Source organism: Dendrobates tinctorius, unplaced genomic scaffold (assembly GCF_039654945.1).
Source record: "Dendrobates tinctorius isolate UK_male_01 unplaced genomic scaffold, ASM3965494v1 ptg000159l, whole genome shotgun sequence".
In the NCBI taxonomy this organism is placed as follows: domain Eukaryota; kingdom Metazoa; phylum Chordata; class Amphibia; order Anura; family Dendrobatidae; genus Dendrobates; species Dendrobates tinctorius.
The window spans coordinates 8,457,632-8,484,589 of NW_027361826.1; the positions used below are offsets into that span (position 1 = coordinate 8,457,632).

The 26,958-nt window shown below is 45.4% G+C and overlaps 1 protein-coding gene across 6 annotated transcripts in view; it reads left to right on the forward strand.

Annotated features, from left to right (window-relative positions):
- Positions 1-10,125, forward strand: part of MGAT3 (beta-1,4-mannosyl-glycoprotein 4-beta-N-acetylglucosaminyltransferase) — an 80,314-nt gene extending 70,189 nt beyond the window's left edge. For all 6 annotated transcript variants that reach the window (XM_073549478.1, XM_073549479.1, XM_073549481.1 and 3 more), the window contains exon 2: positions 1,636-10,125. In XM_073549478.1, the coding sequence (XP_073405579.1) occupies positions 1,637-3,151 (1,515 nt within the window). In that variant the 5' untranslated portion in view covers position 1,636 and the 3' untranslated portion in view covers positions 3,152-10,125. The remainder of the gene's footprint in view (positions 1-1,635) is intronic.
- The last annotated feature ends 16,833 nt before the right edge of the window (positions 10,126-26,958 follow it).

Sequence of the window (26,958 nt, forward strand, 5' to 3'; positions counted from 1 at the left end):
AAACTCGTCACACGTCCCCCCATCTCTTCCGATCAGTCGTTGGTATGAACCGTCTGACCCTCAGGATGGCAGATTATGAAGGTAAGTAAAACAAAATAGAGTAAATCAACAAATTTGTGCAAAGCGGCCAATCATTAGTTCCATCACGCTATACACTTGCAGTTTCAGCCTCCCTGACATTGTGCTTGGATATTTTGGGGCTTTATAGTATTTGATAAGGAGCTCTAGATTAACCCTTTGTTCACTTGTCTGTCTCATGCTAAAAGCCTCTTTAAAGTGGTTCCATGTCTGTCATGGTCGTGGATGGAGGCATTACCGCTACTGCATGAGCCGGTGAAGGGTTTATGTTCCGTCTGTTACATTTTCTAGCGCTTCTGTAGAATGTTTCTGTCATACGGTATGAATAAATGGTTATTGGACATCAAGAATTTACTGCATGAAGTTTGTGTGAGAACTTTGGCTGACTTCTTGTGTGGCAAAAAAATGTTCGCAAGGGAAACACTTTGGGGGAGAAATGTAACACACAGGTTTCCTATAAATCTATACTGAGTGGATGTCGTCTGTAAGAGGAGGAAGTAGAATATATCAATTCAGTTTATTGTCGCTTTTATGCGGAGAATTTTGTGCTGTGAATTAACAGATGAGAAGCTTCTTTTTTTTTTATGACAAATTCTACATTCCGGTTACCAGACATATGTTATCTAACAAATGTGTTCTGTCGTTTTGCAGTTGCTCACTTACTAGTTGGGTATAACTGCCTAGGTATATGGACAGATATGTTAGTGGTTGCACACGCCTGAAAAGTCACATTTCGACCAAAGTTAATTTGTCTTTGAATGAAACAGGGACTGTATGTATATAATATACTGTATATTCTAAAGGGACGGCAGGAAATGTTATGCAATACTAAAAAGAATTGCAGACCTCGCCGTTCCAGGATAGCAACTTTTCCGGTCCCGTAGCAATGAATGCTGCTGTGATTTCCTGTACAGATTAATCATCAACAGTATGGAGGCCAATGCGCCACTCTTCTTAGTCTTCTGGTTAATGGGGACCTATGAAATGTTAACATGGAGTTTTCTTCCAGCATACACATTGGTCGCTGTGGAAGGAGAGGTGTATACAGAGCTTTATCTGTGTGTAGCACTTATATCCTGCCTTGTATATGTCCCCTGTAGTAGAGCCGCGCCGTCATTAATTTACTCGCCCACAAATGATAAGGAAATGACTCTGCTCATTCTGTTCCTGTTTACGCAACAAAGCTGCAGAAGACAGTAAAGGTTGCCAGATGAATGTTGACTAATCCCATTGAGTTGTGTGGAGAATGGCCAACTATCTCGTGTGTATTGGGAGGATGGGCCCCAGTTTTTCCCCAAATGACCAGGGGAAATAAGGGTCTGGTGTGTTGACTTTTAAACAAAAAGTATACTGTTTTCAAGCTGATTCTCCATTACCCCCATACGTGTGGGAGGAGGCAAGCATTTGGCCTGCAAAAATGTCAGCCTACTATGTTTGCTCTTGTTTTCTCGCCTCTAGCCTAGTAGTGTACTCACAGTAAACATTAGTTTTGTTATAACTGGATTGTACAAATGCTGCTGATCCAGTTAATGACTGTTGTTTCTGCTTCATTGACAGGATGAAGATGAGGTGGCACAAGATGTTCCTGCTCCTTTGCATGGCTGGACTGTGTGTAATCTCGGTTCTCCACTTTCTGAAAGCCCTATCTTATGTTTCACTGTCAAAGGACTTGGTCTCTCTAAGTCCAAACTTCATTTCTGGCTTCTTTTGGGAATCTCGGCCTCTAATACCTCAACACAGAGAAAGATCTGATGATGGTATCCAGGTTCTACGCACCCCTGGTTACTATCGGCCTTCGGAGGCTGCTGTGCTGCAACCCAGGCCTCCTCCTTCAGGACAAAGTCAAGGCTTTAGCACAGACGAATTGCACCATAAGGAATTTGTTTTTCTGGAGGATACAACAGAGTATTTTGTGAGAACTAAGTCTGGTGGCGTATGCTTCAAACCTGGAACAAAGTCTCTAGACCGCTTACCCTCTGAAAAGCCAGAACGGTCTTCTTCACGTAAGGTTTTGCCTAGCATTTCTCGACAGTCACAGCAGCAAACACAGAAACGAAGGAAATGGGTGGAATGTGTTTGTTTACCAGGCTGGCATGGACCTAGTTGTGGGGTGCCAACAGTTGTTCAACACTCCAATCTCCCCACAAAGGATCGACTAACTCCACGGCTAAAGCCACGCCGTGTTATCAATGCCATCAATATAAATCACGAGTTTGATCTGCTGGAGACACGCTTCCGAGAGCTGGAGGGGGCTGTGGATGTTTTCTTAATATGTGAATCAAACTTTACAGCGTACGGGGAGCCGCGTCCCCTCGTATTCCGCCAGATGCTTCTCAATGGCACATTTGAGTACATTAAATCCAAAGTGGTGTATGTTTTCCTGGACCACTTCCCTGAAGGTGGGAAACAAGATGGGTGGATAGCGGACGACTATCTGCGGACATTTTTGACTCGCAACGGGATTGCTCGTCTACGCAACTTGCGGGATGATGACCTATTTATTATAGATGACGCTGATGAGATCCCCAGCAGGGAAGGAGTGCTCTTTCTTAAGCTTTATGACGGGTGGACAGAACCCATTGCTTTCCATATGCGCAAATCACTCTATGGCTTCTTTTGGAAGCAACCAGGCACACTGGAGGTAATTTCTGGCTGCACCGTTGGAATGCTTCGTACAGTATATGGCACAGACGGTATCCGCCTACGACGACGGGAGTATTACACCATGCCCAACTTCCGCCAGTACGAAAACAAAACTGGGCACATCCTAGTTCAGTGGTCTATAGGGAGCCCTTTACATTTTGCTGGCTGGCACTGCTCCTGGTGCTTCCCTCCAGAAGGAATCCATTTCAAGCTGATCTCTGCACAAAATGGGGATTTTCCAAGATGGGGTGACTATGAAGACAAAAGAGACTTAAACTATATTAGATGGCTTATAAAGACTGGGGGTTGGTTTGATGGAACAAAGCAAGAATATCCAGCAGCAGACCCCCATGAGCACATGTATGCCCCTAAATTTATCATGGAAAATCCCCAACGTTTTGGCTACTTAATTAAAAACCCCTATAGCTGAGGTGATTGGTAAGGGAAGTCATGTTGAAAACGGTACAATTAACTTGGGCCGCTTGAACTATTCATTTAGAATTCATATATATGTAATTTTTTTTTCTTTGCTTATTAGTTTTCTCCCTTGTGGAGCCACTGGAAATGCAATTTACCACTAACCAAAGGGAAGAATAAACCCAATGAAGCTAGTTTGCTTGGTTGGATGGGTAATCCCTTTTTTGGGTAGTTGCTAAGGGAGTTGATTTCTCAGGAGATTGATGGTGGACGAGGGTACTCTCACCAAGTGGTATTCCAGCATTGCTACCCCAACCTGTTCTATGTCCGTGCAGCTGTTTATGCAACATTGCATGTTTACATGTCTTTCCAGTGTTCCCTTTTTATGTTACAGGGAATTAGTTTTGCTGATTTTTTTTTTTCCCTCCCCTGTGGCAAGAAAAGGGTGCCTGATCATGCTGCACATATTACTTGAGTATGACTTTGCACTTGTGGTTCCATATGCATGCCAACACTTTCAGGAAAAAATGGCTTGTAACAAAGGTCTGGAGCTTCCAAGCAACACTCCTTGGCATCAAATGGGTTATAAATGACCTAACCTTCAGTAGCATGAACATGGAAATCCATTGTGATACTCTTCTGCCACATGATCGCTTCCTTTGGAGGGTGAAATGTGGTATATTGCTGTCAATTCCTTAGCATTAGTGCCAATGCATCGTAGGGCCTGAAAGAATAGGTTAGTAATGGTGAGAATGAAGGTATAATGCACTTTTTGGGGGGAGGGGGAGCGTTGTGTTTTATAATTGTCATCTTTTTGAGTTGCAAACCATTTTTCTGCCAAATATTAAAATTGGTGTGTATATTGTGCACAGAGGCAGAGTTCCTGGGGGAGTAATAGGGGAAAAATGCTAATCAAGCTCTTTGCATGTTGCGTTAAGCTGGGGTCGTTGACCGGGAGAGGTCTGTGTTTGCGTTTAAGCTGGGGTCGGTGACTGTGAGAGATCTATCTTTGCGTTTAAGCTGGGGTCGGTGAGTGGGAGAGATCTGTCTTTGCGATAAGCTGGGGTCGTTGACCGGCAGAGATCTGTCTTTGCGTTAAGCTGGGGTCGTTGACTAAGGTCGTTGACCGGGAGAGATCTCTTTGCGTTAAGCTGGGGTCGTTGACCGGTAGAGATCTGTCTTTGCATTAAGCTGGGGTCTTTGACCGGCAGAGATCTGTCTTTGTGTTAAGCTGGGGTCGTTGACCAGGAGAGATTGGCCTTCTGTAGGTTTTACTCCATGGTTTCTGGAGATGTAGGGGACGTTACTGTGACTGGTGTTCAAATATCACAAGTTTAACACCACATCACACTTCCCAGAGCATTTCCTGAACGAAACCTGATAAATGGTCATCGCGAAGAGCCGTAATGTAAAGGATACCATCGCGGTCAGCATAAGCACACCCCCGGCACTACTTGAAGTAATGTCGCTGAAGGCAAGGCACTTTGTCAGTCATTAATATGAACTAATGGAAGCCTTCTAGGTACCGTATCAATGTGGATGAAATAAAGAGAATAGATTATATATTATACCCTGTAAGGGGAATTTATTGTTTGCACGGTTGGGGGTTAATACAAGGGAATACATAATAGTTTGCTCATATCGGAGCGTTGGGCCGATAGACTATTGGTTCAGCTGTTGTGAATTACTTGCTGCACTGTATAAGCCACAATGCCCAGACGACCTGATTCATTAGAAGCCAGAAGTGCTTTGTTCGAGGCTCCCCATTGTCTATGTTGTCATGGTGTGGGCATTAGTGATGGCGTAATTGACTACTATGTAAGCTACAAAGTGGAGATCTCCTGTAGTAATGGATTTTAACCATCTAGCTTGGCATTAAGTGTGTCATCTTGCCTTTTCTTATCTACCTCCCTGGTTCTGTTTTGTGTTTATGTATTGGAAATTTCCATTTTTAGTGATTTTATTTTTTTATTTTGTGTTGAATCATTAGAATTGTGTAACTTACATTCCTCTGTTCAGCAGCGAACCATAACCACACTTGTCATTTCTCTTCCTACTTCGCTCGAGCTTCGAATAGGTCTGGTCCGATTAATAAAGGTATACTCCACTTATATTGGATGGTAACTAGGCGTTGGTACATTCACATGCGGCAAATTATTTCTGCAGAAATGGTGCAACTGACTGAAATCCATTCCACAGATGTAAAGGAGGTTGGCTTTTGCAACCAATTTCTTCAAGCCCCCATTAGATCAATGGAACAAATTTGCTGTGTGTGAATAAGGGCGACGGATTCAGTCCGTTCAGTAGGAGTGTTGTTCGTTTTCCAGTAAATTGTATGTAACGTTTGATTCAGTGAAGCTGCTGCTCGGCCTATGAGACAACGAGGGGTCCTCCACCACTGTACTAATGTAAGAAGAATCTGCATACACCATTAAATGGAGCTTTTGGATCTGGTGAGACTGGTGTACTTAATTTAAAAAAAAAAAAAAAAAAGTCAGAATGGCTGTATAATTCTTTTTTTAAAGCTTTCCTGTCTGGTATTACAAATACACATTTTCCAGCTTAATATCAGGATTACACAGATATTAACAAGGCTTCTCAAGGTAAATACACCAGTCTCCTCAGCTCTAGGAGATCTATTTAATATACCGTATGTATTTTGTAGTGTGAAATGTGACCTATCTGCTCTAATAGCACTTTGGGTTTTATGTATCGGTCATATCAGTTATTGTTTTTAGCACACTTTGTATTGTGTTTTTTGTCCATAGTCAATGTGTGTGTAAAGGGGTATTCTTCCAACCCAAATCGCAATGATGGTGTGCAGCATGGCTTTTTTGGCAAAACCAAACATACTTTCCCTGCAAATAACTCTTTTCCTTTTTGGACGAATAACCTTCACCCTTTAGAAGCCGGGGTTTCACCTGTACAAGTTGTGCAGCAGCAATTTGCTGGTACCAATGGACCTGAGGATACAGGGTGCTCACATCCTTACAGAACCGTTACTGAAGTTTCTGTACTCCAGCCTACCTGATCATAAATGGGGGCATGTGTTTCTCGATCATTGATTTTTTTACATGGGTTGTCTCATATTCCAGCTCCACTCCATTCACATGGTGCTGTTTCTGTGTATTAACATGTTACGAACCAGCCATTTAGTTTTGCTGAACGTTCTTGTTGCCCCTGTGAAATAGTCTATTTTTTATTTTCTACACACTAAGGCCTCATTCAGATGTCTGGGATTCTTCTTGCGTGGACCGTTCCTTGGTTATTCTGGATCCATGTTTGGTCTGTGTCCGTTTTTTTACCATCGGTGATTTTTCACATATGAATAAAGTACAAAGCTTTTCCTGTCCGTCACGCTGGTAATCACACAGTCCACGGATTACACGCTGATGCCGTCCGTGTGTTGTCCATCTTTTCTGTGTCTCAGATTAAAAGTGTATAGGATATATATTATTACGAAACCTGGACATGTGAATAGCCCCATAGACTATAACGGGTACGTGTCCTATCCATAAGAAAAAGAAAAGAGTGATTTATATTGTCCCAGATATCTGATTGAGGCCTGGATCGGACTGCTGGTTGTTTTTTGTGGGCACCAAAGTTTACTTTCCTATAGTAAATAGGGGCCACTTGTGTGCAGACCAAGCGACCATTTTTCGTGGCGGTGTAGAAAGAGGAGAGACTGCATCAGTTTTTACCACTTTGTATAGGTAGTAGATGTACACCGTCATATTTGGCTGATCAGGGTTGTAGAGCAGTGTACAGAAAGGTGGGGTGTACGGTATAACCACTTTGCATTTATTGCACCCAGTAAAAGAAAACCACCAGATACCTTAAATATAAACCTCTTTTCCTGTACACTTACAGAGGCTCTACTCCTCCCATCAATGTTTTTTTCCTCTTGGTCTATTACAGTCATCATATTATACAGCATTGTGTGCTTACAATTGCTCATTTTGCCTTTCTACCCAGCTAATTCTTCTGTTTTCCATTTGGTCTATGAGCTCACATTATTAAAAACTGACGAGCGGTATCCTTCTAAGCTCTATGTAGAAACAGGAGGTCAATTTTGTCTGCGTAAGTCGCTGCAAAAGTCCTTGACAGGGAGGATGAACAGCTGCGTCAGGTGAAAGGGGAATGATAAATGCAGGGACAAGAGACTTCCTGTTGCTACATCGAGCAGAGGAAAGAGAAGAATTATCTGGGTAGAAAGGAAAAGGAGCAATTGTATGTACAGTGTTATATAATAAGATTGCAATATATTGAGAGGATAAAAACTTTCATGGGTGAAGAAGTTCTTTGTATAAGATGTGCAATTGTTCTTTACTACTGTCATGTCTGGTTAGGTTGCTGATTGCAAGGCTGAAGCCTGCAGCGTCTCTCCTCACTGCTTTGTCACAGGAATGTTGTGATGATCAAAATCACTGCCCTCATTAGTCCGCTCCAGTAGTATGTAGACACTGTCATTGGTGGTTTGGATCCATGTGATGATCAGTCTTTACTGCCGCAGCGCTGACATTGTGTTGCGTGCAGGAGAGCAGCTGCAGGTCTGTGACTCCAATTCTTCATATCTCTGCACAAGACTAGTGAAAATGGCTCTTGGTGGTGACGCTCTCTCCTCTTTATCATATAGCGCATACGTCCATGGAAAGTATAATAAGTCCATATCCTAATTCCGAGCTGGCCGCTTCTCTCCTCTAAAGCTTTCTGGCAAATGTTCTCCATCATTATGAAAGACTTGTATCACTTTACAGGAAGAGAATCCAGTTACTACTGAGAGAATGGCTGCAGTTTCCACATGGCTTATCCCTCACATATCATTTTTCATTTCACCTAGCCATTAGATAAATGCAGTGTGAAGATGCCAGCGGTTCAGGGGAACCATAACGGCAAAATCCTTTCTTCTGTAAAATGAGATTTTTGTAGGGCATTAGAGACTCTCCAGAAAAATGTACGTCTGAACTAAGGAATATGTAAACTATACGTTTTTTTTTTTTTTTTTTTTTTTTTTTCTTCTGTATTTTGGCAGTAGTGAAATCTGGTCCAAAAGCCTTTCTCCAAATAATGAGGGTATCCAGAGTTCAGGACTATCCGGTGTGTCTGTACGCGTGCGTGGCCACTTCTGTGCTTTGTTCTCATCTGATCCCCTTTGTAAAGCTGTCAATCCTCCCAGAGAACCGAGCCTGTAATGCTGATTGTGCTGAGGGTAAACTAGTGCCGACAGAAGCGTAGCTAGGGGTTCACCGCGGCGGAGGAGGGGGCAAAATAAATCTGTCTGGGCCGGTGACCCAGGTTTGTAGCTACAGTGGCGCTCCCTAATTATCATGGGCACAAGATGATATCCCCACCATTCAGTGACTGTATCGTGACAGATACCATATAAGACAAATTATTACCATTGTGTCTCCACTGCTGTTACCTAGTTTCTCATATTTTTATCACTGTCCCCACATATTTCCAAAGTGCACATCTACCCATCCTGACGATGCCCCAATACTGACCCTCCTGCTGCCCAATACTGACCCTCCTGCTGCCCTACCAGTCACTTTTACCGTAATTGCTGTGTTACATGGTAACTGTGCTCCTTTTAGTGCACTACATGCTTATACTGCCCTCTTCAACCATTAATTGTCCCCCAGAATATAGTAATTTTTATTGCCTGTGCTCTTTAAAGTTATTCCTCTCGTTTGTACCCTATAGAGTGATAGTGTAGCCATTGAAGGGTATAATGCCATGGGTGCACCCTGTAAAAAAAACCCTTTAAATGCCCACTTAACAGTATTGTCCCTTGAGTGCCCCAAAAAGTGATAATGCCCCCTCAACCACTAATTCCCCAAACCACAATAATGCCACTACTGTAAGTGCTGAAAAGAAAGTAATACTCTACCCACATCCACTACAAATAGTAAAAATGCCCCTTCTCAGTGAGTAGGCTGCATTTGGTGATTAGGCCCGGGCTGCCCATCCCCCTCCCTCTAGCTATGCTACTCATTGTCGATATCTAGTTTACTGCAAAAGGCCTATGCAATCTTTTAGATTTGAGGGAATCTGTCACCAGGTTTTTGTTACCTAATCTGAGAGCAGCATAATGTAGGAACAGAGACCCTGATTTCAGTGATGTCACTTACTGGTCTGCTTGCTTTAGTTTTGATGAAACCACTATTCTTTTTATCAGCGGCGGATTATCACTACAGGACTAGCAAACCTGCAGCCAGGTAGTCCTCCATATTCATGAGCGTGGTGTGGGCGGGGTTATACAGAGCTCAGCATTCAGAGAACTGCTAGATCTGCAGCAGAGAAAACTTAATGTTTATTAAACATGCATCAAGCAGCCCAGTAAGTGACACATCGCTGGAATCGGGGTCTCTTCCTCTACATCATGCTGCTCTCAGATGGGAGAGCAAAAACCTGGTGACTGATTTACTTTGTGCATCTCATTTAAAACAGCACAACACATTCTTGAAATGTGAAAATGCGATCTATAAAGGAGAAATGTAGCCAAAATGATGTCATTGTACACATAAAGGGACCGTGTATCCACCAGTGTGAACAACTACTGATTTTCTGAGTTAACTTAAAGGGCTCTGTAAAACAGTCAGAGCCCCTTTGGCACTGCACAGAGACTTGTGACTACAGGTGGTGTATTGTATAAAGCCTTATATTCTGCTGATCGGACTGTACAGTATATTGCAATCTTGCATTTCGTGTCTACAACCATAGAACCCTTTTAACATTCCCGTCTCCAAGACGTTACCAGCTTGTAGTTTGAACTCCTGTAAAACAAGCGAGTCTGTCCGAAATCAAATGACTAATTATGATTGCATGTGATGTGATGGGCAAGAGGTGTGTAAATAATATATGTATATTTATGTATGTGTATATACAATGTGTATATATCAGTGAATATGAATATATATTTTTTAATTTCTCAATGATATACAGATGAATACATTGCTATATGTAAATAAAGATCTTGGAGGACTATTTTGTATGTCTTGTATTTTTGATGTGTACAGGGGGTTTCAGAATTGTTTTGCACTTATTGATTATTATACACTTGGGCATTCACAGCCAAAGCAGCGCCTGTTTATAGCCAGATAAGACATTGATAAATAGCCGACTAAAACGGCATTTTTTCAGTGCGAGGCCCCTGAGAAGTTACCTAGCGGATATTGGGGTCCCTGTAAGATGGTATATTGTAAACGGTCCCTGTCCACTTCTAGTGGGAAATGAAAACTTTGGATCCTCCTGTAAGGGAGTTATCACTGCAATATTACAGATGCACCGATCGCTGCATGCCAGCGTGTAGAATTCCTACAAGTATCCTCTCCCTAAGGGTAAGTGCACACGGAGTTTTTTGGCTCTGTGGATTTTGTAGTTATATATCTGCGGTTTCACACCTCATAATGGATGAGGTGTGAAACCGAAGCGTTTCTGCACAAAAGAATTGACATGCTGCAGATTGTAAACTGCAGCAAATCCGCGCGGAAAAATCTGCAGCATGTGCACAGCGGTTTTTTTTTTCATAGGAAATAAAAGTACTGTACAACGCAGCAGAATTCGCAGCGTGTGCACATACCCTTATCAGTGGCCTCCAGTACCTCCACCTAAGGGCTCGGGCACGTGACCATATTCTTGGTCCAAGTGAGATCCAACAAAACGTCTGATCGCACTCGGACCAATGTTCTATGGGGCAGTGCATATGTCCCTTTTTTTTTTTTTTCCCTCTGACTGAGGAATAATTGCAACTTTCTTGAGTTGCATCAAACTCTGCTGTGCAAATCACTGAATCTGTGGGGAAAAAAAGTTGGAAGAAAGAAGTATCCAGCGATGCACCAAGTGAAGTAAAAAAAAACAAAAAAAAAAAACTTTTATTAAGGATGTGTAAAAGCAGTAGTGGTCCCTCCAGTAGAGGTTCCTACTTTGGTTGGAGAAACAGCTACTGCTTTTACATATCCATAATAAATGTCAATTTTTATTTTTTTTTTTTTACTTCTTGTGGCCTCGCTGGATACTTCTTCCTTCTGATTGTTGCTCCAGGCGGTTCCGTGCAAGGACATCAAAAGCTTCCCTGCTGCTTCTTCACCAGATAACTGACTCTTTCTCTCTCCCTTTTCTCAGTGTGGGGAAAAAAAAATTGTGGACTGCCATCAGATGACATCTGAGTGCCGTCCGATTTTCATGCACTGATAGAATGGAAACTTTTTTTTTTTTTTCTCATCCGATAAAGTGAGATTGTGCTGATCACACTCTGATCCAAGTGTAATCAGCCGATTCTCTCAGATGAGAGAAAATACACTGGTTAGACCAGGTACGGACTGGGACTAAAATTCAGCCCTGGCATTTGAAATCACACAGGCCCATGTTGTCCTCGTCCACAAGGACCAGATGGGGATATTTCTTTAATTACCCTGCATGGAAGAAATGATACCCATGCTCTGCTAGGGTAAGTGACGAGTCATCGACTTTGTGCTCACTCACAACTCTTAATAGTATGGGTGTCTTGAGAACACCAATTCTGTTAACAACGTAGCAGACAAGACAGCCCACAATCAGACAGGCCCTTCTGGAATTTGTCAGAATTGCCAGATAGCCAGTCCGGCCCTGGGTTAGGCCCTAGCCTAATGCTTGTTCAATCTGACAGCTATTCCTCCTCGCCTCCCTTTCCATGCCTCTTAGTTCAGCCCCAAATGTGTTTTTGTTTTTCATTCTGTCCTGAAGAGAGGAAAGTGCTTACGTTGCTGGAGGACAAAATGATCGGGCATTGAAATTCAACATACTCTATACCTTTCTCAGACCTCATTGTTTGTGCACCTCCACGGGCATAAAATTATCAGCAAGTCCTGCTAATTGGCTAGTTTGTCTTCATTTTCTGTAAGGCCTATGCTGCTGGAAGCACAGGGCCTTATTAACTAGAAAGACCCAAAGTTTCTGCATTATTAGCTTGGTATTTTCCTCTTCGCCACGACAGCACCCACTGAGAGAGGGGATCCGCCCCCGGAACAGGAAACCTACAGAGAGATAAATGGGGCGGTCCCCCTCGCTCCCTCAGTTTTGGTTTCCTGTTCCCGGAAAGGAACCCGCAGAAGAGGATACCTGGTCTGGTAGCCGCCTGCGTGCATATAATATGAGCAGCAGGGGCCCCAGGACTGGAGGCAGCGTCGGGCGGAGAGGTGATTTTCCCCCCCCCCCCCAGAGCTGGTAATGCAGGTGAGACCGGAGGTAAGAGAGGTGCCAAGGCTCACTGAGGGGACATGGCGTATATCCCCCCCAAGGAAGGGGCAGCGCATTACAAATGCCATTAGAGCATATCGGGGATGGCGGCCGCGCGCCCCTCCCCCCCCCCCCCCCGATAGGAAGCAGAAGAGCCTGAGCATGGTGCCAGGCAAGCGCTACTGGGGATCATACCTGCGGCAAGGGGTTGCGGCCGGGTGCGTGGGTGTCACCGTCCAACGGCCGCTGTATCAGCTCTTCCAGCGGCGCTCCCAGGCAGAGGCAACACGGAAGTGGTATGAGGACTTCCGGGGTCAAGACAGGAGGCGGCGATCGAGGGAAAACGCCCGCGCATGCGCAGAAGGGAGAGAAGAGAAAAAAAAAAAAATGGTGGAAAGGAAAGCATCAATAACAAAGGCTATAAAAAGGAGCCACGAACGCAGCGCCAATGCGCAGTCATGTCATCCATAGATGACCCAGCTTCGCTCCCGTTAGGTCAGCCAGTGGAATCCCCACATGGCAGCAGACAAAGCGGTACTACAAGGAGAAGCAGTAGCACCAGAAGAAATGGCAGCTCCAGGAAGGAATCTAGCGGACCTTCCAGGCAAGATGAGCCCTTGGAGAAGAAACGTAAAGAGAAAAAACCGTCCCACGCCTCGCCTAGGCCTGAGTCGCGGACCCCGCAGCCGGTAGTTTGCTCTGATAGATCCCAGGAATACCCTTCCTCAGAGGATGAGGAGCAGATGTGTTTTCCCACAGACAGCGTAAGTAACTTGGTCTGGTCTATCCGAAATACCATGGGGCTACCAGAGAGTAAGGACCCCAAGACTCCGCAAAACATAATGTTTGCAGGCATTTACCGTAGAAAGGTCCGAGCATTCCCAGTGGTCCCAGCTATAAAGGAGCTAGTAAAAAGGGAGTGGGAAAAACAGGGGCAGAGAACCTTCCTCCCCTTAACGTCAAAGCGTAAATACCCTTTTGACGATGAGGAATTGACGGCTTGGTCGAGAGCCCCCAAGGTGGATGCAGCAGTGGCCTCTACCTCTCGTAGATTCTCCCTGCCGGTAGAGGATTCGGGAACTTTGGCTGACTCATTAGATCGTAAGACCGATACACTCCTTAAACGATCCTGGGAAGCATGTACGGCAGCTTTTAAGCCCGCAATAGCAGCCACGTGCACGGCAAGGTCAATGTTGGTGTGGCTGAATGACCTAGAGGACAATATTAAAAACGGAGTGGCCAGGAATAAACTCCTGTCCTCTATGCCCCTCATTAAAGGAGCAGCGGCTTTCCTCTCCGATTCCTCAGCGGACTCTCTCCGTTCATCTGCTAGAGCAGCAGGACTAACCAATGCAGGCAGGCGGGCCTTATGGTTGAAGGGGTGGAAAGGAGACATGCAAACAAAAATTAAACTGTGTGCTATACCCTGCCAGGGTAAGTACCTATTTGGCACGGAACTGGACGAGATCTTAACAAAAGCGGGAGAGAGAAAAAAAGGTTTTCCTAACCCGTATATTCCCTTTAATAGGAGGGCCTACAGAAAGCCGCCGTTTGGCAAAAAGACTTATTTCCCCAGCTTTCCTGGGGTTTAAAGGACCCCAAACAGAGGGGCACTCTATTCGGAAAACGTCCATTCAGAGGAGACAGATTCCGCTAATACCAGTACACCGGTAGGTGGCAGACTACTGAAATTCAGCCACCAATGGGGGAAGGTAACATCAAACCCATGGGCCATTGATATCGTCTCATCGGGCCTAAAACTAGAATTTGTTCGGCATCCACCGAACCTCTTCCTATTGACTTCCATGAAGTCCCAGATACAGCAGGAAGCACTGGAGATGGAGATTGCAGTACTGCTAACTAAACAGGTCCTGATAGAGGTCCCAGAGGACGAAAAAGGAATGGGCTTTTATTCTCCTCTGTTTTTAGTCCCAAAACCAGATGGCTCTTTCAGGACTATAATAAATTTAAAAAAGCTTAATACCTTCTTGAGGCTGAGGCCATTTAAGATGGAGTCAATAAATTCTGCAATAAAACTTTTGTTTCCCAGGTGTTATATGGCAGTCTTGGACCTCAAGGATGCCTATTACCATCTCCCCATATTCCGAGAGCACCAGAAGTTCCTGCGGGTAGCGGTCTGGTTCAAGGGTTGGATTCACCATTTCCAGTTTGCGGCAATGCCATTCGGGCTATCCATGGCTCCTCGGGTATTTACCAAATTGATGCTGGAGGTGATGTCGTATGTAAGACTGAATGACACCCTAGTGATCCCTTACTTGGACGACCTGCTCGTAGTGGGGAATTCTGTTTCTCAGTGCGAAACAAGATTAGCTAAGATTATCTCATCCTTACAGACACTAGGCTGGCTAATCAACTGGGAGAAGTCCAGGCAAGAACCAGTGACCTGTCAGAGGTTCCTAGGCCTGCAAGTAGATTCCATAAGTCAGAGATGCTTTCTACCAGACGCTAAAGTGGTGGCCATAATCAATAAGATACAGAATACTATAGGAAAACCTGTAATATCATTAAGACAGGGTATGTCCTTGCTGGGTTCCCTGATATCGTGCATCCCAGCGGTGCAATGGGCCCAGTTCCACTCCAGAAGGCTACAGTGGGCTATTCTGCAGGAAACAGACTGCAGGGGCGGTTGGAAGGGAGGATGTCCCTATAGCCAGAAGTGGTTGAATCCCTAAAGTGGTGGTTGAATCCTACCAATTTGTCAAAGGGAGTGCAATGGTGGGTAACTCCCTCCAAGGTGCTCACCACGGATGCTAGCCCCTTAGGTTGGGGGGCCCACCTGGAGGAGCACATGAGTTAAGAGGAACCCACGTGAGGATCCAGACAGACAATACCACCGCAGGGGCCTATATAAACCGACAAGGAGGTACGCGATCGGGACCGTTGATGTCTATTGCGGAAAAGATCCTAGAAATAGCCGAGGTACATCTTCACTCCTTGTCGGCACTCCACATTAGAGGAGTGGACAACTCTCAAGCAGACTATCTCAGTCGCCAGGTCCTATATCAGGGCGAGTGGGTCCTCAGCAGGCATGTCTTCGAGACAATAGCGACAGAATGGGGCAGACCAGAGATAGACCTGTTCGCAACCAGAGCCAACAGACGCGTAAGAAGGTTTGCTTCGATCTACAGGTCAGACAACCCAGACATTCTAGATGCCCTCCAAGCACCCTGGACATTCCAGCTAGCCTATGCCTTCCCTCCAATGGTTCTGCTACCAACAGTAGTCAGGAAAATAAGACAAGAGAGGGCGAGGGTCATATTGATAGCCCCGTTTTGGCCCAAAAGGCCGTGGTTTTCTTGGCTGAGAGCCATGTCAATAACCGACCCGTGGATCCTGCCGCTGCACCAGGATCTTCTCTCGCAGGGACCCTGCTACCATCCACAGGTCAAAGCCCTACACCTAGCGGCCTGGAATTTGAAAGGGAACTATTGAAGCAGAAGGGCTTCTCGAAAAACCTGATTAATACCCTGCTACAAAGTAGAAAAGAGTCTACAACAAGAATATACGCTAAGGTGTGGAGAAAATTCCTGACCTTTCACCCAGCAGAGCTAGCTGGTGAAGTACCCATTACGGCCATCTTAGAGTTTCTTCAAAGAGGCCGAGAATTGGGCCTCTCAGTAAATACTCTTAAAGTCCATATATCGGCCCTAGGAGCCCTATTTAACTATAACGTGGCAGCAAATAGATGGGTGACCCGTTTTGTTTCAGCTTGTCAACGATCAGAACCGGTGCATATTCCTCGGCTTCCGGCATGGAATCTTACTCTGGTCTTGGATGCCTTTACTCAGGCCCTGTTTGAGCCCATAGGCTCAGCATCAATGAAGTGCCTCTCATTTAAAAACTGCTACACTAGTAGCTTTAGTATCAGCTAGAAGAGTAGGTGATCTTCATGCTCTATCAGTAGACCCTCCGTTCCTGTCAATAACACGAGACAGACTGATTTTGAAGACAGACCCGTCCTACCTTCCCAAACGGGCAACTAAATTTCATAGGTCTCAGGAGATATGCCTACCTTCCTTCTACGAAAACCCGTCAAACCAGGACGAGGTGAAATATCACACCTTAGATGTGAGAAGAGCGGTACTAGCCTACCTTGATAGGACCAGTCCCTGGAGGCAGAGTAGGTCTCTTTTTGTCTCCTTCCAGGGCAACAGAAAGGGGTCTGGAGTTACAACAGGCACGTTATCCAGGTGGATTAGAGATGCGATCACAATGGCATATTTGGCAAAAGGAGAAGAACCTCCGCTGGGGATTAAGGCGCACTCTACTAGAGCCATATCATCCTCCTGGGCCGAGAGGGCAAACGTCCCAATTGAACAGATATGTAAGGCTGCAACCTGGTCTTCTCCATCTACCTTTTATAGTCACTATAGACTAGATTTATCCTCTACCGAGGATTTGACTTTTGGTATATCAGTCCTTAACACGGTGTGCCCTCCCAAGTGATTATCTCTGGAAATCTCTCAGTGGGTGCTGTCGTGGCGAAGAGGAAAAACCGGATTACTTACCGGTAATACTCTTTTGTAGAGTCCACGACAGCACCCGCTCACTTCCCCCCCCCCCCCGTAAAAATTCTTTTTCTCACACATGGGTCTCCTTGGTGGTGGAGATTGTAATTAGAATTTAATATGTGGTTAAACTTAGCGAACATAAATGATATAGGGGTAAGATAGATGAATCGCCCAAACAAATGGACTAAAACATGTATGGCGGTTCCTCCGTTGTTCTCGGTAACACAAACTGAGGGAGCGAGGGGGACCGCCCCATTTATCTCTCTGTAGGTTTCCTGTTCCGGGGGCGGATCCCCTCTCTCAGTGGGTGCTGTCGTGGACTCTACAAAAGAGTATTACCGGTAGGTAATCCGGTTATTTAAAGAGCATCATATGTTGCCATTAAAAAAAAACAAAAAAAAACTAAAGTAGTATAATATGTAGATGGCTGAAGAGGCCAAAGTTCCACTATGTATTTCTTGAATTCTTATACCGAGATGCATCGCCTAACATTTCAGTGACTCTCCGAGAAGGGGCTCACAGTACTGTTATATTTGGTTGGTGGCTTTTACTTTCTCAGCCTTGAATGCATTTTGCTTGCTATCGCTACTGGAAAAGGGAAATCAACAACTAAAAGAATAGCTGTGCCCATCCTGCCGTCATCACCAACGTCCTGCACCTTCACACTGCAGAACAAAACCTTATGCTCCAAGTCACATTCCTGACATAAACCGAGATCCGGCGGATTCTTACTGTGTCCTGACTTACCCTGTTGCATGTTAAAAAGATGATATACCTGAAGACTTGTAATTCTTATAGTCTGTAGGAGACGTCTGCTCTACAGTAGTTGTCACTCTTGTACACCTTATCAAATACAATATGGAGCTCAAAATTGTACATTAAAAATGGCAACAATCTGCCTGAGTCAAGTGATCTGCGTGCTCTGACACAATCTACTGAGGCCCAGGGTTACATTGGCTGCTAACAAAGATACACAGCCTACAGCTCCAAAGTATGGAGTCACAATGACTGTGTGTATCCATGTGTTCTCTGCTCAAGCCACAGCGCTCCTCTCTTAAAGGGAACCTGTCAGCAGGTTTGGCCGATATAAGATGCGGCCGTCACCTTTCAGGGCTTATATACAGCTTTCTATAATGCTACATATACAGCCCGACTTGGAAGAACTGAAAAATAAGATTAATTATACTCACCTGCAGGGCGGTCCAGTCTGATGGGTGTCACAGGTCCGGGTCCAGCGCCTCCCATCTTCTTGTGATGCCGCCCTCCTGCTTGCTTCATGGCTCCCGGCATTGCATTCAGGCGCAGGCGTACTTTATTTGCCCTGTTTAGGGCAGAGTAAAGTACTGCAGTGCGCAGGCGCTGGGCCTCTCTGACCTTTCCCAATGCCTGTGCACTGCAGTACTTTACTCTTCCTTCAACAGGGCAGATAAGTACGCCTGTGCAGGAGCGCGATGCTGAGGAGCCAGTGTGGATGATGCAGGGACGCGTCATCCACAAGAAGCAAGCAGGAGGATGGCATCACCAGAAGATGGGAGGCCCATCGGACCGGACTGTTCCCCGGGTGAGTATAATAAAACTTATTTTTCAGTTCTTCCAGGTCGGGTTGGAGGCTTATATGCAGCATCTAGTCCTCTTCCTCTCTGAAGAGGCAATTTATACAGTCTTTGGCGCTCTGTTCCCTTTGTCTCGGCACGGAGCAGGAACCATGACTTTTGTGGCTTTCCTACAGCTCTCTGCACTTCACTTTGGGTCTGAGTGCAAGAAAAATCCAAAGGAACCCATTGGTTCTTTCTGGGAATTTGGAGTACTTTGGTTACTACATATTCTAGCAATGCGCCATAACTTTAATGGCAAACGCTCTTTAAAAGAATTCGATTTATATAAGTAAATAAAGAGAAGTCAGATGACATCACATCAACATGATGTGACTGCTGCAACTGATCACCGGTCTCTGAGGTCTGGTGCTTTGTACATCAGCATCACTGCTGAGCCTGGTGCTTGTCCAAAAACTGGAGGTCTGAGCTGCCACAAAAGGGGGTAAGTTCGGCTGATATTTTATTTTCACACGCAAGAAGCTTATGGATTAAAAAATGCGGACATCCCCTTTCAGGCTTCAGCTTATAAAGCAAACAAAAATGTATTTTCCAATATCAATGATGAATATCCTATAAATAACAATGTTTCGCAAAATATGGCTGTCGGCTGCGGGAGCCTGGTATAGTTTTAGAAGGATGGAAGGCAACAGTTACATAAAAGAAAAATGGCTTTTCTTTTCCGCTGCTAATGTTGCTAGCAGCGTTCTGCCTCTGGTGCTTGACATTCAGGAATGTTTGGCTGATTTCAGTGCTGAAATGCGAAGTCTCCAGCATCAGTAAAGAGGCTTCAGTTACTCTGTATACAGCACTGATTGCAGCAGCCAGGCCTCCGCATTGCAGTCTCTCCAAATGTTGCTAGACACAAGGCCTCAGGGATACAATTTCTGCGCCTGTTTCCTGTAGGAAGGGAAAGGTCGTGCTCTCCCCCTCCTCAGCAGACCCAACCCTGTGTGAAAATAGCAGTGCGGACCCCCTCCCCCACACTGGGTACTAGCCTGTCTATCCTAGAGCTGTGCAAGCCGAGCAATGTGGGCTCAAGTTTATTTTGATTTTCTCCACCCTGCAAATAGTATAACATATAAGGGAGCAGGCGGAGGGCTCGCTATACAAGCCGTCATCTCCGAATATATACCATATATATGAATATATTGCGTTACTCTCCTTCTGGTCCATCCATGCCCCGTATATTAGTTCAGTGTATACAGCTGAATTAAAATTTGCAGGACAGCCTTGGGAAATTTGTGATCCCCAGCGGTTAGTTGTATCCATTAGTGGGTCACTCTGTTTAAAGAAATGGTCTGAATTTAATATTTATTTTAATACTAAAGGTCTTATCTATTCAATATCCTCTCTTTTCAAATTACTTTAATTAAAAAGTTTGTATGAGTTGTCATTAGGGGGAAGAACTGCTGCTGCAGCCTCTGCCCAACCCCTGAAACAAAGCGTCGTTAATGATACCTTTCAGGATCTGGGATAGTCCTTGCTCTGTTGAGCATGTGTCAGTTGTCAATTCTGACGTATGCTCAGTAAGATCTTGTTAATGTGCAATATTCACAATGCATAGTGACAGTGCACTCCCTCATCTCTGATAAAAAGTGACAAGTCGGCAACAGAGTGCACTGTTAGCGCAGGTTGTTAGGAGATAATGAGAGAGCAGAGACCACCCCAGTTTTGCTCATTTCTGCATAGACCAGCCCCGGCAAGTGACATCTCTTGCAGGAGCAGGGTTGGTTGCTGGTTATCTCCTTACAATGCACTTTTAAATGCTGCCATGGCAAGGGCCCACGAATAAAATCAATTCAATGGGTCCATTTTTCAGTTACATGCAAATATCAAATTACCCTCATTTACAAATTTATATAATAAACTGGGAAATGTGTTAAATGATGGGAAGCCACCTTTTGTATACGATGAATCAAGTGTATTGTGCCAAGTACTGTTCATTCAGGAGGGTGGGGAACCACTCCGGCATAGGTGCCCACCAGGTAGTCCCCTGTGGGCCAGTCTGAGCCTGGCCACAATTATCATAAAATGAATAAAAGCAATTTGCTATTAATAATTGACTGCCAGACTGTCCCTTGTCATCTTCCATCCAGGGCTCTTGCTGATTACAGAGCCATTGATCATACAGGCTGGTAGGACTGGCATCAGGACATCTACTGGCTGGGCCACCCACCTGGATATATGAACATCTCAGAGGATGGCTTGTGCGCCCATATTATAATTCTTTAACTGGTTCCAACCTGTTGATTTGCCAAGATCAGCACACTCTTTCACCTGGATAATAGCCATTACTACATGTTCTACCCTGTTGCCTTCCCCTTCACCTCTAGCATATAAACTACTGCTGTCATTGGACCAATGAAAGAAGGCGCCGATGCTTGCTAAAACTTGTTTCACAAGCTTGCTGAATCTTCTTGCAACAGTGTCAACAGTAATCGTAAGAAATTGCTCAAGCGTTTTGAGGACCACAAGATTTCCTGCTGACAGGAGGCTTATGGGCATGTCACAGGTTCCAGATTGAATCACCATGACTTTGTAGCATGTCCTTTTCATACCCAGAACGTGTGACCTTCCCTTACCTTGCTGTCATGTGACTGTTATAGCTGTTTTAGAGCACCAGGTGACGTGATTTGCATTAAAGGGGTTGTTCCCTGCTTAGATATTGATGGCCTGTACGTAGGATAGTGAAAAATTAGGATGAATGAACTCATGGAGATCAACATCCAACACTGCGGAGACACCATCACATGTTTCTCAACGCAGTGATTCTAGAGCAATGCCCCAATCCCTTATGGGAAATATGCAAAAACATGCAAAACACAAGCCGCAGAGACACCATCACATGTTTTTCAACGCAAGCAATGACTAGCCAGGTCTTTCCCCGGGAAGGAACAACCACGGGAAGGGCAGTCTCCAATAGTGTTGAGCATTCCGATACTGTAAATATCAGGTATCGGCCAATATTCGCTGTAACGGAATTCCGATACCGAGTACCGATATTTTTACAATATCGGATACCGGAATCGGAAGTTCCCATAATGCAATGAGCCAGTGTTGTGGCTGTGATTGGCTGCTGAAATGATGTCATCATGATGCGCGGTCTGTGCGCATCATGATGCGCGGTCTGTGCGGGCCTGCTGGGGGTCTGTGCGGGCTGCCGGGGGTCTGTACGGGCCTGCCGGGGGTTGTGTGTGTGTGTGTGCAGGCATCGTCCGATGGGACTACAAGTCCCATCGGGCTATGCCTGCTACAATGACAGTGATTGACACATTAGCCAATGATGGGACAGTAGTAGTCCCATCATCCGGCTAATGTGTTGAATGTAAAAAAAACAAAACCCAAAACATACATACATACTACATATATACAACATTCATACATACATACATACTTAATATATACTACATTCATACAACATACATACATACTACATATATACTACATTCATACAACATACATACTACATTCATACTACATACAATACATTCATACTAAACATACATATAGACATACAGTACATATTATTATTATTATTATTATTATTATTATTATTATGCATTTATATAGCGCCATTTATTCCATGGCGCTTTACATGTGAAAAGGGGAAATATAGACAAGTATAATAAACATGTGTAAGACAAGGGACGCACAAGTACATAAGGAGAGGGGACCCTGCCCATGAGGGCTCACAGTCTACAGGGATGGGTGAGGATACAGTAGGAGAGGGTAGAGCAGGTCGTGCGGTGGTTCAGTAGACCGAGGATCATTGCAGGCTGTAGGCTTGACGGAACAGGTGGGTCTTCAGGTTCTTCTTGAAGGTTTCCATTGATGGTGAGAGTCTGATGTGTTGCGGCAGAGAGTTCCAGAGTATGGGGGAAGCACGGGAGAAGTCTTGTATGCGGTTGTGGGAAGAAGAGATAAGGGGGGAGTAGAGAAGGAGATCTTGAGATGATCGAAGGTTGCGTGCGGGTAGGTACCTAGAGACCATGTCACAAATGTATGGAGGACACAGGTTGTGGATGGCTTTGTATGTCATGGTTAGGGTTTTGAATTGGAGCCTCTGGGCAATAGGAAGCCAGTGAAGGGCCTGGCATAGTGGGGAGACAGGTGGATTAGTCGGGCAGCAGAGTGTAGGATGGACTGGAGCGGAGCCAGAGTGCTAGAGGGGAGGCCAGAGAGTAGGAGGTTGCAGTAGTCGAGGCGGGAGATAAGAGCATGCACTAGTGTTTTTGTGGTTTCGTGGTTGAGTAATGAGCGGCTCCGGGAAATATTTTTGAGTTTGAGGCTGCAGGAGGAGGCGAGGGCTTGGATATGTGGTTTGAAAGAGAGCGCAGAGTCGAGGATCACCCCAAGGCACCGAGCATGCGGGACTGGGGAAAGACAGCAGCCATTGACATTGATGGATAGGTCTGGTGGAGGGGTAGAGTGAGATGGGGGAAAGATGATGAATTCTGTTTTGTCCATGTTCAGTTTGAGAAAGCGAGCAGAGAAGAAGGCTGAGATAGTAGACAGACATTGTGGGATTTCAGTCAGTAAGGAGGCGAGGTTGGGTCCAGATAGGTAGATCTGCGTGTCATCGGTATAGAGGTGATACTACAAACCGTAGGATTCTATGAGCTGTCCCAAGCCAAAGGTGTAGGTGGAGAATAGTAGGGGTCCTAGGACAGAGCCTTGAGGAAGACCAACAGACAGGGGGCGAGGTGAGGAGGTGGTGTGTGAGAGGGAGATACTAAATGTTCGGTCTGTTAGGTATGATGAGATCCAGGATAGGGCCAAGTCTGTGATGCCAAGAGATGAGAGAGTCTGTAGCAGGAGGGAATGGTCTACTTTGTCGAAGGCAGAGGACAGGTCCAGGAGAAGGAGAACAGAGTAGTGTCGCTTGCTCTTGGCGGTTAGTAAGTCGTTAGTGACTTTAGTTAGGGAAGTTTCAGTTGAGTGATGCAGTCGGAAGCCAGATTATAACCGGTCAAAGAGGGAACAGATGGAGAGGTGGGAGGACAGTTCAAGATATACATGCTGTTCCAGTAGTTTTGAGGCGTAAGGGAGAAGAGATATCGGGCGATAGTTAGACACAGAGGATGGATCAAGGGAGGGCTTTTTGAGGATGGGTGTGATTGAGGCATGTTTGAAGGATGAGGGAAAGACACTATTTGTAAGTGAAAGGTTGAAGAGGTGTGTTAGAGATGGGATGAAGACTGTGGCCAAGTTAGGGATGAGGTGAGACGGGAGTGGGTCGAGGGCACAAGTGGTGAGGTGTGATCTTGACAGAAGGGTGGAGAGCTGATCTTCTGTCATGGTGGAGAAGTTGGCTTTTGCAGAACAGGGCTGAGCGGCTAAGAGGGGCATTGGGGGCTGCGGGCCAAAGTTTTGTCTGATCTTGTCTATCTTCTGCTTAAAGAAGGAGGCAAAGTCTTCAGCAGAAATGAGAGAAGGGGGAGGAGGTGCTTTGGGACGGAGTAGAGAATTGAAAGTTTTGAAGAGTTGTTTAGGGTTGTGAGACAGGGAGGATATGAGAGATGCGAAATAAGTTTGTTTAGCAGCAGAGAGCGTGGACTTAAAGCTGGCAAGGGACTGCTTGTATGCACTGAAGTGCTCAGTAGAATGGGTTCTCTTCCATCTCCGCTCAGCGGTCCTGGAAACTCATCTCAGTTCTTTGGTCAGACTGGTCAGCCATGGCTGCCTGTTGATTGTACGAGTTTTGCTCTGCATGAGGGGTGCAGTCGAATCAAGTGTTGCTGTTATTGTGGTGTTATAAAAAGTGGCAGCAGCATCTGTGTCATGAAGGGAAGCTTTGTCTGTAAGAGGGAGAAGGGACTCAGAGAGTGATTGTAAATTGAGGTGTTTGAGATTCCTGCGAGGGTGAGCGAGTTTATGGAGTGGGGGTTGCGCAGTAGGAGAGGAGAAGGAAGAGAATGTCAGTAGGTTGTGGTCAGACGGGGGAGGGGTGAGTTATTGAGATTAGTGAGGGAACAGAGACGGGTGAAGATAAGGTCCAGCGTGTGATCATCTTTGTGAGTGGCCGCAGAGGACCATTGAGTGAGGCCAAGGGAAGCCGTGAGCGATAGAAGTTTAGAGGCAGCTGGGGTGGAAGTGTCAATGGGGATGTTGAAGTCGCCCATGATGATGGTGGGAATGGGATGTCAGCAGAAAGGAAATGGAGTAGCCAGGTGGTGAAGTGGTCGAGAAAGGTGGAGATGGCTAGTTCTGGGGGGCGGTAGATGACAGCCAGTTGGAGGGGGAATAGATGCGGACGGAGTACACCTCAAACGAGGGAAGAGTAGCGGAGGGTGGCAAAGGAATTGGGGTAAAGGAGCAGGTATCGGAGAGGAGCAAGCCAACTCCTCCACCACGTTTGTTGCTGGGGCGAGGGGTGTGAGAGAGATGGAATTCGCCATAGGAAAGCACAGCTGGAGAGGCTGTGTCAGAGGGAGTGAGCCAGGTTTTAGTGATGGCAAGGAAGGAGAGTTTGTTGGTGATAAAGAGGTCATGGATAAACGATAGCTTGTTGCAGACAGAGCGTGCGTTCCATAGTGCTCCAGGTAGGGGGACGGGGAGAGTGGAGGCTGGATGAATAGGTATGAGGTTGTCATGGTTGCAAAAAGTGTAGAGGATGGTGGCAGGATGTTAGAAATGAGTGTGGGGATGTGTTGAGGAGGGCCAGGATTTTGGGATACATCGCCAGCAATGAGGAGTAATCGACAGAGCATTAGAAGGTGGGAGCAGGGTAGGACATGATGTGGCCGTGTGTGTCTGGAGAAAAAGGATTGTATGTGGAGGAAAAGTTGTGACGAAGAGGTGAGATGGCTGGGAAGGATGGAGGGGGAAATGACTAGTTCCTTACTGGGTTGAGGGATTGCAGGAGTTAGGGAGAAATAGAGTAGTATGGGGGTGATAATAAAAAGGTGAAACATTGTTGTGGTGTTATAGTCCGTTACCTTACAGTCAATTCCAGTCCAATTCTAGTCTAATTCTTGTCTAATTCTAGTCTAATTCAAAGTACTTGGAAATATGGATTTTGAAGTAGATGGAGCCGACTACGTCTGGAGCAGACCCATGGAGCTGAATATATGTGCAACTAAACACAATCAGCTGTGAGTGAAAGTGGGGTGTGACTGCCCAGGCCAAATGCACAGAGTTAAAAGGGGAAAGGGGTTATACAGACCACTTAGATGTGTGGCAGAGATAACAAGAATGGAGTACAATTATGGATACAAGAAGATGGGTAAGCAATGCATATATAACATAGAGTACATACTCACCATCACTTGTCACTTTGATCCCCAAAGCCAGTGTCATCTTTAAAAAAATATTAAAATAACAAACAAGCAATATACTCCCTGATCCGCAGAATCCACGAGTGTCCCACGACTATCTCCTGCAGTGCATCACTGAGAGGTTACTATAGTTCACTGGTCTCACTTTATGGCAAAAGCTGTGGGAACTTTCTCACACAGCAATGCTAAAAGTGAGACTAGGGACTATTTTTTTTACAGTGGCGGAGGAATACAGTGCGGAAGGATACCTACCTCCCGTCATTGTATTTCTGGGGCCCCTAGAGAGGGGTGTCATCAGCTGATGCTGCTGTTCTCCACGGGAGATCGTCGTGGGACACTCGTGAATTTCTGCGGATCAGGGAGTATATCGGTTGTTTGCTATTTTAGTATTTTTTTAAAGATGACACTGGCTTCGGGGATCAAAGTGACAAGTGATGGTGAGTATGTACTCTATGTTATATGTACTGTATGTGTTATATGTACTGTATGTGTATATGTATGTATTGTATGAATGTATTGTATGTAGCATGTATGTTTTATGTATGTAGTATGTATGTTGTATGAATGTAGTATATATGTAGTATGTATGTTTTGTTTTTTTACATTCAACACATTAGCCGGATGATGGGACTACTACTGTCCCATCATTGGCTAATGTGTCAATCACTGTCATTGTAGCAGGCATCGCCCGATGGGACGATGCCTGCACACACACACAACCCCCGGCAGGCCCGCACAGACCCCCGAGAGGCCCGTACAGACCTCGCCCACACACACAGACACGCACAGTGTCCGCCCACGCACCGCCCACACTCTCCCCCCCTCCCGAACTGGATGTGCAAGTAAAGAAAGGGTTTTTTTTAATTCCGACTTGCATGGGGCTTCCGGTATCGGAATCGGCGATACCCGATACTTTTTGGGTATCGGTCCGATCCGATATTTCTCAATATCGGAAAGTATCGCTCAACACTAGTCTCCAATGAAGGAAACCACCTATGCCAAAACATGCTATCCATGCACAGACAGCTGTTTCAGGGTATTGCCCCTCATCAGTGTGGAGTAGGAAACTGGCCAGTAGGAGGAATGTCTAATAGAAGACTGTGAAAAATGAGGATGAATGAACTCATGGAGGTCAACATTCAACACTGCGGAGACACCATCACATGTTTCTCAACGCAGTGATTCTAGAGCAATGCCCCC